We start from the raw sequence: 12,493 nt of genomic DNA on the forward strand, positions 1-12,493 counted from the left end.
TTCAGTCATTTTCAGTCACATCTGACTCTTTGTAACCCCATTTGGGACTTTCTTGCCAAAGATACTTGAGTGGTTTGCCATTTCCTTCTTCAGCTCATTTGACAGATGAGGAAACTGAGGCAAACAGGGTTAAGTAACTTGCCCAGGATCACACAGCTAGTAAGTGTCTGAGGCCAGATTTAAACTCAGGAAGAGGAGTCTTCCTGACTTCAGGCCCCTCACTCTATCCACTGCACCACCTAGCTGCCCACTGCTAGTAAGTCAGATTCATGACTGACAACCGTGAAACATCAGGAGCTCTAGACCACAGATGCATAGCAGGAAACCAACAGGCCTACCTGATTTCCTAGATAACTCTGCTCACCACTCAGTCACAGGTAGGTGAACCAGCCTTCACTGAATCAGTCGATAAGCATTTACTAAGTGCTTACTATGTGCCAGGCGATATGCTAAATGCTAGCTATACAAAAGAAAGGCAAAAACAGTCCCTGCTCTCCAAAAGTGTATATTCTATTGAGAGAAACAACATGGAAATAACAAGGTACGTATGAGAGATATACAGAAGAACAAAAGAGAGATAAGTGGTATAAATGCAGAGCGAGGGATGGCAACCACTTAAGTGATACAGTTAGAGTCATGTTCCCAAAACTGCCCTTTCCATTGGAGGCAGTTAGCCTAGACCTCTAAGCACCAGCAGCGACTCCTCTGACACAGGTCATCCTGAGAAGTCATTTTTCTCAACGTTTCTGAGAGAGGCTGTCATCAAACATCTAGATCCCCCATGCAGAACTGTATGTTCTGGGAAGTTTTCCTCTTGAAATATCTTCCTCTTGCTCTCCCCAGAGACACATCCTGTTCTTGTATCCCTAAGAAAGCAGAGATTCCACTGGTCTGTGACTGTCTGCTGGAGGAGGGAAGGAACTACAGAAATGGTCTCAGATTATCTGATTACTTCAGAGTGACAGCAGCTTTTGAGAACTGGTCCCAGACTGCTCTCTCCTCTCTACTCTCAGAGGGTGAAACCAGGAAGAAAACAATAGCCTCTTACACACAACCATCAATGTTATCTCTACCACTATCTTCCTCCAGCATCCTAGTATCCTCACCCAGCATCACATGCTCCTTAAGCTATAGAAAAAGAGGCAGTGGAAGGGGAGGGAAGCTGGCTCATCTCTGATGGCAATTAACCAACACCATTCCTCCGTAATGGACGTTTTCATAGGGTGCAGACACCACTTTGCTTTCTGCCTTCTCATTACAACTCCCGCAGCTCCCAGCTGACAACGTGATAATTCTCTCTGATAACACAATCTTTGGTGGCTATTGCCATAGCCTGACACTGTCCATCTTGCTCAGGCTGCCTTGAGAGTTGTTGAAATTAAGGAGTGAGCTATGAAATCATCATTAGGATAATGAGGAAAGGGAATGAAAAAAGAGTATTTCCCCTCTTCCATCTCTCCTATTCCTTTCCTCCTTTCCCTCCCCTCCCCACTGTCTAATTCTCTCTCCTGGTTTGTCTGTCAGTCTCTCTAGCTCTCTCCATCTGTCTGTCACTAATTTATGCTCTCTCTCTCTCTCTCTCTCTCTCTCTCTCTCTCTCTCTCTCTCTCTCTCTCTCTCTCATTTCGGCACCAAAAGCATTGTCACATTATAACCCTGAACTTGAAGAGACAGAAGAACTTGAAAAAAAACTACCACATGCAGCTGATTAAAATGTCCTATGAAATCTAATTTGTAAAGCTTAAATCAGAATAAAAAGTGTTACTCCCAACATTCAAGGCCAATTTGATTTTTAATGAGACTCCTCAGAAACCCAGCCAAAACTGCATCAGGTTGGGAACTCAGCCACCCTCCTGTCTTCTATAAACCCATTTAATATTAACAATGATAAGAATAGTAAAAATAATGGCTAGTATTTATATAGAGTCTATTATGTGCCAAGCACTGTGCTAAGAGCTTTTTATACATCTTATTTGATCTTCATACCACCCCTGGGAGGTAAGTGTTATTATTATCTCCATTTTACAATGGAGAAAACTAAGGCAAACAGGGGTTAAATGACTGACCCAAGGTTATGTAGCTAATCATAACAACAATAATAATAGCTAACCTTTATCTAATGTTTTCTATGTGCCAGGCACTGTGCTAAGCACTTTATAGTTATTACCTCATCTTCACAACAAACTTGCAAAATAGGTGTCCTTATTTTCCCCATTTTACAGATGAAGAAACTAAGGCAAGTAGAGGTTAAGTGCCTTGTCCATGGTCACACAGCTAATAAGCCCCTGAGGCTGGATTTGAATTCAGGTCTCCCTGACTCCAGACCCAGCTACAGTGGGTCCTTTTCTACTCTTTTGAATGATCAATCTTTTCAGTACCACAAATGATCCCCAGTTCCCTTCTGGTGTTCTCCACTGCTTTCTCCCTTCTCAAGATTGCCTGTTGTGCATGTTCTAGGTTCTGCAATAGGAACTTTGTGCTGTCAGGAAAGTCTGATCCCATGGGACACTCCCTCATTAACTTAGTAATAATGCAGACATTTCTTGGGATGGAAGGGAAGGAGGGGAACAGAAGTAGTAATAGAAGCCAGACACATGCCAATGCTACCTCACATTTTGCTCCTCTTTATATGATCCTGGTATCATAGAAAGAGCCCTGACCTTGGAATTGAGAGACCTGGATACATGTATTGGCTTCATCACTTACCAGCTCTGATGAGACTTCGATGAAGTCATTTAACTACTCTGTGCCTCCCTTTCCTCATTTGTCAAATTGGTGGAATAATCCCTGCTCTGCCCTTATCACATAGTTTCATGGAGGCTCAAATGAGACAATGTATACAAAACACTTTGTAGCCATAAAGTGCTCTGTAAGTGCGAGCTATTATCATCTTATCAGTATTCTTATTATCAATCAATCAACATTTATTAAGTGCCTACTATTTACCAGGCTAAGCATTTATGATTATTGCATGATTGTACCTGTACAGTATGTATTTCTCTAATTAAAGTGTGAACTCTCCGAGTTAAGGTCAATTTTTCCTCCTCCCTCTGTAACTCCTTACAAACTCTGCACACAGAGGTAGCTGCAGACTCACTATCTGCCTAAAGGGGCTTCAGGTGGTCACAGAAGGTTGGGGTGAGGGAGAAGAGAAAGATCAGGTGATATTTCTGCCTAATACACCTGTAAATTTTTGAGGGTATCATCTGTAGAGATATGGGAGAGCTCTAATGTGGCCTTATACTGGCTGCAAAGCCCTTTCTGCCCCAGTTATCTTAGTCCCTGGACTGGCTGCCATGCCACCAAGGCATTCTCCAGGGCTACCAATGATAAGCCTGCCTTCCTTCCTTTTATTGGCCATAGTGCCACTTCCAGTTGGCAACTTCTCTCTAGTGCCAGTCCTGCTCACAGAGTTGAAACACAACTCCCAGTACTCCTATATTCATGAGGTAGTAAGTTACCTATCCATCCCAGGAGATGTTCAAAGCAATAGCTGCGTGACCACTTGCTGGGGATGCTTAAAGGTAATTTCCAAGATTATAGGGTATAAATAGATTTAATACAAGCCTCATGAGGCTTATATTAGTCAAGCAAACTGACAAATGTGAAAATAAAACAATTGCATAATGAGTACCTTGGAGAAATGCAAAACAAAGTATTTTCTAAGGTCTGAAGAGGGAAATGTTGCTATTGACTTGGTGTGATGAGGATCCAAAAGAAGTGGTATTAGAGCTGGAATTTCAAGAATGGATAAGAACTCAATAGGCAGGGGAGAAGAAAAGTCAGGTCAGAAAGAGGAGGGTGCTGTAAGCACAGGGTACAGCATGAACAAAAACATGGAGGCAGAAAAATGAAAAACATGTTGGGGGGACAGCAATCTATCCAGTGCGGCTGGAGAATAAAGCATGTAGAGGAAAGTAGTATCAAATAAGGCTAGAAGAATAAGAGATGCCTTTGATGAGTTCGGGTCAGTAGAGCCAGATAGATTGCATCCTCAGGTGCTGAAAAAAAAATTGGCAGATTGGCTAAGCCATCCTCACTGTTCTTGGAAAGTTCATGAAACGAGGGTCAGGTACCACGGGGCTGGAAAAGGGCAAATGTTGTCCTGGTTTTCAAAATAAAAATATCAAGTAGGGAAGGGGGGGAAGAAAATGGACTCTCCAAATAATAGGCCAATAAGCTTAACTTCAATTCCTGTCTATTCTAAAATATATTTTTAAAGAAATGATTAGTGTTATCTAGAGTAGGAAAGTGATCATCACAAGAACACTGGACAAAATATAATAAAAATGAGATTTAATAATGATTCAATTCTTATACTTGTTTTTAGAAAATCAACTTCAGAAATAAAAGATTGGGGAGCCATTATGGCCAGACAGAAGTCTGGAGAAGATTTGGGTGTTTTATTGAACTGTAAGCTCAGTGTGAGTCAGCAGTGTGATATGGCAGCCAAAAAGATATCATCGAGAAAGGAAAAGTGTTCAGGGCTAGGGAGGTAGTAGTGCCACTGGATGCTGTGCTGGTCCAACTATATCTGGAGGATGGTACTCGGTTCTGAATATCTCCTTCTAGGAAGGATATTGAAAATCTGGAAAGAGGCCAGAGCAGGGTGAACAGGAAAAAGAAGTGCTCAGAGTTCAGTCTACGCAAGGATCAGTTGAAGGAAGTGGGAATGGTTAGCCCGGAGAAGAGAAGACTTAGAAAGGATATGATAGTTGTCTTTGATTTTTAGCAAGGCTATCACAAGATTGAAGGAACGTGTTTATCCTGCTTAGCCCCACAGGGTAGAAATAGGAGCAATGGGTAAAAGTTACAAAGAGCCAATTTTAGGTTTGATGTCATAACTGGTATTTATATAGCACTTTACTGTTTGCAAAGAACTTTACACACATCTCATTTGAGCATCACAAAAACCCTGTGAAGTAAATTCTGCATGTATTATTTGAGAAGATGAGGAAAAAGTGAGACAAAAAGAGAGGATGTGTGATGGGCCAGTGATATAATATTCAGCTGTTATCAGAGGTGGGTTTTAAACCAGGTCTGTCTGGCAGGTCCAGCACTCTAACCAGCAGACTATCCTGCCTCTTTATAAGAAAAAACTTCCTAAGAATTGGAGCTATTCAAAAGGCTAATGGGTTTCCTTGAAAGGATGTAGGTTTCCCCTCACTAGAAGCCTTCAAACAAAGGCTGCCAGAGCATAGTGTAAAAGGAATCTTTATTCAAGTGTAGTTGACCTACATGGCATCTGAGGTCCTTTCCAATTCAGATTTTATGATACTGTGAAAAGTAGCATCGCACCAGATTAGTGAGGGCCTTGGAATCCAGGCAAAGGAATTTAAACTTTATAGTCAGTAGGGGACAACTTGAGATTTTTGAGCAAAAGAGTAACATGCCCCGATCTATGAATCTTCCTTAGAAGATTAGTCTGACAGAGATGTGAAGGATGAATTGCAAGGAAGAAAAATGGAGTCAGGCAGGTCTGTTGGGCAACTATTACAGTAATCCAAGTGAGTGGTTCTGAAGGTGTGAATTAAGATGGTGGCAGCCTATAGAGAAAAGGAGATGGATTCAATACATATAATAGGAATAGAATCAGTACCCACTTAGTAAGTAATTGGATATGAGAAATGAAGGGCAAAGAAGAATCAAGAACACCAAGGTTTTCAACATGGTAGGTTGAGTGAATGGTGGTGTCCCTGACAAAAACAGTAATGCTAGAAGGATAAAGAGGTGCAGAGAAGGGAAACAATAAGTTGAATTTTGAACATGTTGCATCTGAAGTGCTGGTAGACCATGGAGATGGAGATGTCAATCCAGAGCTAAGAAGAGAGGCCAAAACAGGAAGCAGAGTTTGGGGAGCCTCTGAATAGAAGGGGTAGTTAGAGCTGGGGGAATGACTGAGATTGGCAGTTGAAGAGAAGAGGCTCAGACTAGGAGAGACCCTTAGCAGAGCATCCACATTAAAGTACGAGAAAGAGAATAAGGAACCTGCAAAGGAGACAGGTAGGAAGAAAAGATGATTTGTAGCTGAGTAGAGAAAATTAAAGCCCCAAAGTGAAATGTGTCAAGATTTAGACTTATCAATTGCTAGTGCCTCCCCTTATAAAATCTTGTATTTATTTTGCATTTACTCATGTTTACACATAAGATGATAAATCTAGAGGTCAAAGGGACCTAAGAGCCACATGATCTAATGTCCTCATTTTACAGATAAGAAACGTGAGACCTGGGAAGGCTAAATGACTGGCCCAAAGTCACACATGTTCTGAAGTAGGTGTCAGTGGTGAAATTTGAACTCAAATCTTCTAATTCAAAAACCAGAACTGCTTCTACCATATCGAATCCTCTAATAGAATATAAGCTCTTTGAGTTTAGGGACTATTTTATTTTTGAACCCTCAGTGCCTAGTATAGTGCTTAGCCATAGTAGGCACTTAATAAATATTTACCAATGTATTTATTTATTATAGTTTCATAGGTTAACATTACAGATAGTTTTGGGAGTCATATGTGTAGATGTGATAGCTGAGGCCATGGAAGTAACTAATATTTCAGAGAGAAGGAGGGAGAGAGGGAGAGACAGAAAGAAAGAGGGAGAGAGAAAGACAAAGGCAGAGACAGAGATGGAGACAAAGAGACAGAGAAAAACAGATAGACAGAGATGTGAATAGGAGTTTAAGGGGTAGAAAGGAAGAAATGGAACCAGTGGAAGAGACAAGAAAGGGAGTAATTGGAAAGGTACAAGAACCAAGATACTATAATGTCTCTGAAATAAGATTACCAGGGCATGACATGGAGAGAGTGAATGATGAGGAAGTGAGAAACATTAAATATAGCCAACTTTTTCAAAAATATGGAGATCCTAGAGGAAGAGAGAGATGGAATGAGAGTTGGATGTAATAGAAGAGTAAAGGAAAGAATTTTTTCAGGATGGGGAAAACCTAAGAATGTTTGTAAGCAGATGAGAAGCCAATGGGGGCAGATGGAGTGAGGAGGGTTGCTAGAGGAAAAGGAGGGGATGAGATCAAGGGCACAGGTAGAAAGATTTGGTTTAACAAGAGTATGAATACACCTCCTGATAGAAAGGTGATGGACTAATATACAAGATGACACACATGTTTTTGGACATGGCCAGTATGGGAATTTGTTTTGCTTGACTTTGCACACTTGTTATAGGGATTTTCTTTCTTATTTTATTGTTGTGGTTTTTGGGAGAAGAGGGGGAGGTGGACGGGAGATAAAATAAATGCTTGTTAATTGAAAATGTAAAATTTAATTTGAAAATCTAAAACAAGAAATATCTCTTCCTGAAAGAAAGAGAGAAAAAGTAATGGATATGTTTACTGAAGCTGAAGATTTTTGAGGAATAGAGGAGAGGAGGTGAGGAATGTTCCCACTGCATGATCTTAATCTTTCCAATGAGAATGCTAAATCATATGCTTTAAGTGTAGAAGGTAGGATGTAATTGGGTATTTGAGGAAAGAAGAAAAGGCATGGAATAATTGTTAAATGAGATAGAGTCAATAATAACAGAGTAAGATTTCCAAGCTACATTGAGAGCCAAGTTGAAGTTATACAATAACATAAATTTATAATGTGTGAAATCAATTCTATTCATGACTTCTGCCACTGACACTCAGCTGCCCAAGAGCAGGAACAGAAAATAAAACTAATCCTTCTCCCACATGATAACTCTCCAATATTGTGGGGGTTTTTTTGTTTTTGTTTGGCTAGGCAATGAGGTTAAGTGACTTGCCCAGAGTCACACAGCTAGTAAGTGTCAAGTGTCTGAGGACAAATTTGAACTCAGGTCCTCCTGACTCCAGGGCCAGTGATCTATCCACTGCACCAGCTAGCTGCCCCTTCTCCAGTATTTTGAAAACAGCAATCATGTTTTCTCCACCCCATCCCAACCCCCAATGCCTGCCTAATCTTTTCTTTTCCTCTTCAGGCTAAATATCCGTAATTCCCTCAAATATTCCTCCTATAGCACAAGTCCCAGTCCTCTTAACATCTTGTCCCCCTTCCTCAGAACACACTTCGGGTGGTCAATGTCCTTCCTAAAATTCTAGCCTGAAACTAAACATAACCCAGCCTTTCTGTTTCTTTTTTCCTCAGGCCAAGTATACTCCTTCAGCCAGCAGCCCCAAGACCAAGTGGTGGTGTCAGGACAGCCAGTGACCCTGCTCTGTGCCATCCCAGAATATGATGGCTTTGTCCTCTGGATCAAAGATGGCCTGGCACTGGGTGTAGGCCGGGATCTCTCACGTGAGTGTGCCTGGATCTTCTGTGGGCTCCAACTCAGCAGGGACAATACGCTGTCCTTTCTCTGTCCCGTCTAACTGCTCACCGTGCCTCTTGCACCAATATCTATAATCCTTTGTGGGGCTCACCGATGCTTACTTACGCTTTGAGTGGGGAGCAGCAACTCAGAACCGAGTTAAGCAATCTTAGGGTCTGGGAGAATTGGGAAAGGGAGGGAGGAAGAAAAGGAAGGGGGAGGGAAAAAGAGAAAAAAGAGCGAGAGAAAGAAAGGAGGGGAGGGAGATAAAGAGGGGAAAGGAGAGGGAGAGAGAGAGAGAGAGAGGGGGAAAGAAAGAAAAAGAATAAGGGAGAGGGGAGGGGAAAAGAAAGAAAGGAGAGGGGAGGGAGGAAGAAAAGGAAGGAAGAGGGAAAAGAGAAAAAAGGAGAGAAAGAAAGGAGGGGGAGAGAGATGAAGAGGAGAGAAAGGGGGAAAAGAAAGAAAAAGAATAAGGGAGAGAGGGAGGGGGAAAAGAAAGAAAGGAGAGGGGGAGGGAGGAAGAAAAGGAAGGAAGAGGGAAAAAGAGAAAAAAGAGGGAGAGAAAGAAAGGAGAGGGGGAGAGAGATGAAGAGAGGGGAAAGGAGAGGGAAAGAGAGAGAGGAGAGAAAGGGGGAAAAGAAAGAAAAAGAATAAGGGAGAGAGGGAGGGGGAAAAGAAAGAAAAGAAAAGAAAGAGTGAGAAAGAAGGGAGAAAGGATTGCTCTGAGTGATCAATTATTAAATAAATATAATGTTGTCTTATAGAATCTAGTTTCAACTTCAATGTAATGGACCTATAAATGTTAGTTATATTTTAGGAGTCAGGGGTATCCCTATTCTTGATGACCAGGGTCAAAGTCTCCATGGAGTTTCCCTTCTTCTAAATGCAGACCCAGTATTTTGGAAGGCAACATAACATAGTTAAAGGATTTTTGAGCTGGAAACTAGGAGAACTGGATTCAGGTCTTGTCTGTGTCACTAACTGCGTGACTTTGGTCACAGATTTCACCTGTACATTTATATTTCAAGGTGGGAAACATGGTTTAGTGGGTAGTACCCTGGACTTGGATTCAGGAGAACTAGATTAAAATCCTGCCCGGGACACTTAGCAGCTGGGTGTCCCTGGTCAAGTCTCTTAACTTTCCTGTGTTTTACCTTGCTAATCTGTAAAATGGAGTGGGGTTCAACTTGATGACCTCTGAGGTCTCTTTCTGCTCTAAATCTGTGATCTTCTGGTCCTATTACTTCAATAGGTCTCAATTTCTTCATATAAATAAATAATGTGAAGAAATGAGACGAAATTATCTCCAAGATTCCTTTCAGCTCTGAGAGTACAAATTGATGCTGTCCTGATTTAAAAAAAAAGAAAAAAGCAATAGCATCATGGGAAGCAGCAGGGTGTAAATGAAATAGAATTGAATTTGAGAGTCACAAGACCTGAGCTTAAACCTTATTTGATACACTTACTAGCTTCCCTCTGAGATTATCTCCAATTTTCATACATACATATACATTTACATACATATTATTTATACATAGTTGTTTATATGTTACCTACCCCCACTAGACTATCAGCTCCTTGAGAGCAAGGATTATTTTTTGCCTGTCTTTGTATCCCTCGGTCCTAGCACGATGCCTGGCATATAAGAAGCACCTAAAAAGTGCTTGTTGACTGACTGATAGCTATGAAACTACTTAATTTCTCAGAGCCTCCGCTTCCCGATCTGTTAATGGGGATATTATCATTTGTTCCCCTTATCTCCCAGCGTTCTTAGAAGGAAAGTGTTTTGGGGCAGCGAGGTGGAGCAGTGGATAGAGCACAGACCCTGGAGTCAGACCAGACATTTGACACTTACTAGCTGTGTGACCCAGGGCAAGTCACTTAACCCCAATTGCCTATAAAAAAAAATTTCTTAACAAAAAAAAAAAAACAAGGAAAGTATTTTGTAAATCTTAAAGTGTTATATAAATTTGAGTCATGACTATAATTATCTGTGTAACTGTAGACTTTTAACTTCTCTGGGATGACTATGTGATCTTTAAGATTCCCTTCCATCTCTGATATGCTGTAAATTTAACTCTGTACCAACTCTAGCATTAACAGGTTGGATTGATGTTCAACTAACTTGTATGTCAGATTCCCCTAATTTGCTCTTTCTTCCACATAATTACCCATAGTCTTACCTTTTCCACCTAAATATCTCAATTTCCCCTAAGCATTCCTAGATGTATAGTAGTTAGGGCACTAAATTTGGAGTCAAAAGGTGTCATTTTTTTCCAGGCCTTTGTTTTCCCAGCTACAAAATGGGGGGATTGCATTATATATTTTCCAAGGTCCCTTTTAGCTCTAATTCTCTGCCAGTGGCTCTCAAACATTTTGGTCTCAGGACTCTTTAACATTCTTAAAAATTATTGAAATCTCCCCAAAGAGACTTTGTTTTTGTGGGTTATATTTACTATATTAGAAATTAAAACTTATTATAAAAATAATTTTGGACTCCCGAAAGGGTGTTGGGATCCCCAAGTGTGCTCAGAACACACTCTAAGAATCACTGTTTTGTGCATTCCATCAAAGAATGTGTCCTACTCATCATACTCATTGGTGATTTTCACAGTGTGCACACATCTGAGAAAGACACAGAAAACATCTTGGCAAGTAATTTGCCAAACCTTGAGCTGCCCACCAACATCATACAGCACCTCCTTTCCACTTGCAGTAAAAGAAGTTGAAAAAATCTCTCGGCCACTTTGTTATTACTGAGTTGTTTCAGTCATGTCCGACTATTTATAACCCCATTTTGGGATTTTCTTGGCAAAGATACTGGAGTGGTTTGCCATTTCCTTCTCCAGGTCATTTTATGGATGAAGAAACTGAGGCAAATAGGGTTAAGTGAGTTGCCTAGAGTAACACAGATAGTAAGTGTGTGAGGCCAGATTTAAACTCAGGAAGATGAGTGTTCCTGATTCCAGATCTAGCATTTTATCCACTGTTAAGGGCTGTTAAGGAGTCCCCTGAATTTGCCTTTTTTGAGTTGCCAAATTGCCCAGAGACCCTGCATAGTAGAGGCCCTGAATGTGTAAAGGGGATGAACCCCACCTCCATCCCCAGCTGACATCATTTATTGTTTGCAACCCAAGCTGGATTCCCTGTGTGTCTTTGGGATGCAAAACAGGTGCCACCCAGTCTGTGCCAGGCTAGGGAAAATGCTTGTGCAGTTGAAGTCCTTTTGCAAATAGCAGAACCACCTATCTTCACAGTTTAGCAGTTCCCAAGGGATAAAATTTAGGCTTTGCCATCGCCTCGCTCCTCCCCTTTGGGAGGGGTTACTGCACCTTTTTGCTCCCATGCCATGCCCCTTCCTGATATCTCCTCCTTCTTTTGTTGTACTGTCAAAAATATGCAAACTTCTGTAAGGACCGGGAACTCTTTGGGTTCCACATGCCTGTTCATTTCTCTTATAATAAACCTGGTCTTCCCATAAGTTTCATGACATTGTGATTGCCTGTTGACACCACCACGCTACCTAGTTGCCCACTTACTCAGAAAAAATAACAACTGCCCCTTGGGATGAGTAGGTGAGTGACCTTTTTCAAACTGCTGGTTTGCTGTGCATCCACCTAATACAGCGGAACAGAGAATGAGGCATCTCTGGCTAAGAAGTAATTCTGCCTCCCACAGGGTATACTGCTGCAGAAAAAAAAATAATAATAAAAAATAAAGTGCCTTCAGGAACACGATGGCCAGAAAATTAATATTTTAAAATGAAAGTTATATCTTGCCAGAGATATATGTTGAAACATTAGAGCAATGGTCAATATATTCACAGGATCTGAATGTTACAGCCCAACTGAGCATGGAAAAAATACATAATAATCTCTCCAAAATATACTGTCTGTTGCCATAAAGTTTAAGTAGTATGGAAACCAGCCAGTCTCAAAGAATCTGAACTCCCTCTACCACCCATAACTGGGGAAAGAGACATTCTTCCCAAACCCCAAATAGCTGCCCTGGGCTTGGCCTGGCATCATTTACTAATTAAGGAATCTGTATTCCTTGCCAGATGTTTTCAACCAGACTGGGGATGACCTAAGGTTGTAAATGGGCAGACTCAAGGAGACTATCTGGAGGTCAGTAGGGACAAGCCACATAATAAATAACCTAATTACATTTAAATTTATATAGCACCTTGGGCAGCTAGGTGGTGCAGTGGAGA

The 12,493-nt window shown here is 41.2% G+C and overlaps 1 protein-coding gene across 1 annotated transcript in view; it reads left to right on the plus strand.

Moving 5' to 3' along the window:
- The window catches only part of KIRREL3 (kirre like nephrin family adhesion molecule 3), a 173,956-nt gene that overhangs the window by 19,030 nt on the left and 142,433 nt on the right, over window positions 1–12,493 (plus strand). Inside the window, exon 2 of the mRNA XM_021000632.2 lies at window positions 8,072–8,267. Within this exon, the coding sequence (XP_020856291.2) occupies window positions 8,072–8,267 (196 nt within the window). The remainder of the gene's footprint in view (window positions 1–8,071; window positions 8,268–12,493) is intronic.

Source organism: Phascolarctos cinereus, unplaced genomic scaffold, assembly GCF_003287225.1.
Source record: "Phascolarctos cinereus isolate Bilbo 61053 unplaced genomic scaffold, phaCin_HiC Scaffold_726;HRSCAF=1367, whole genome shotgun sequence".
Taxonomy (NCBI): Eukaryota; Metazoa; Chordata; class Mammalia; order Diprotodontia; family Phascolarctidae; genus Phascolarctos; species Phascolarctos cinereus.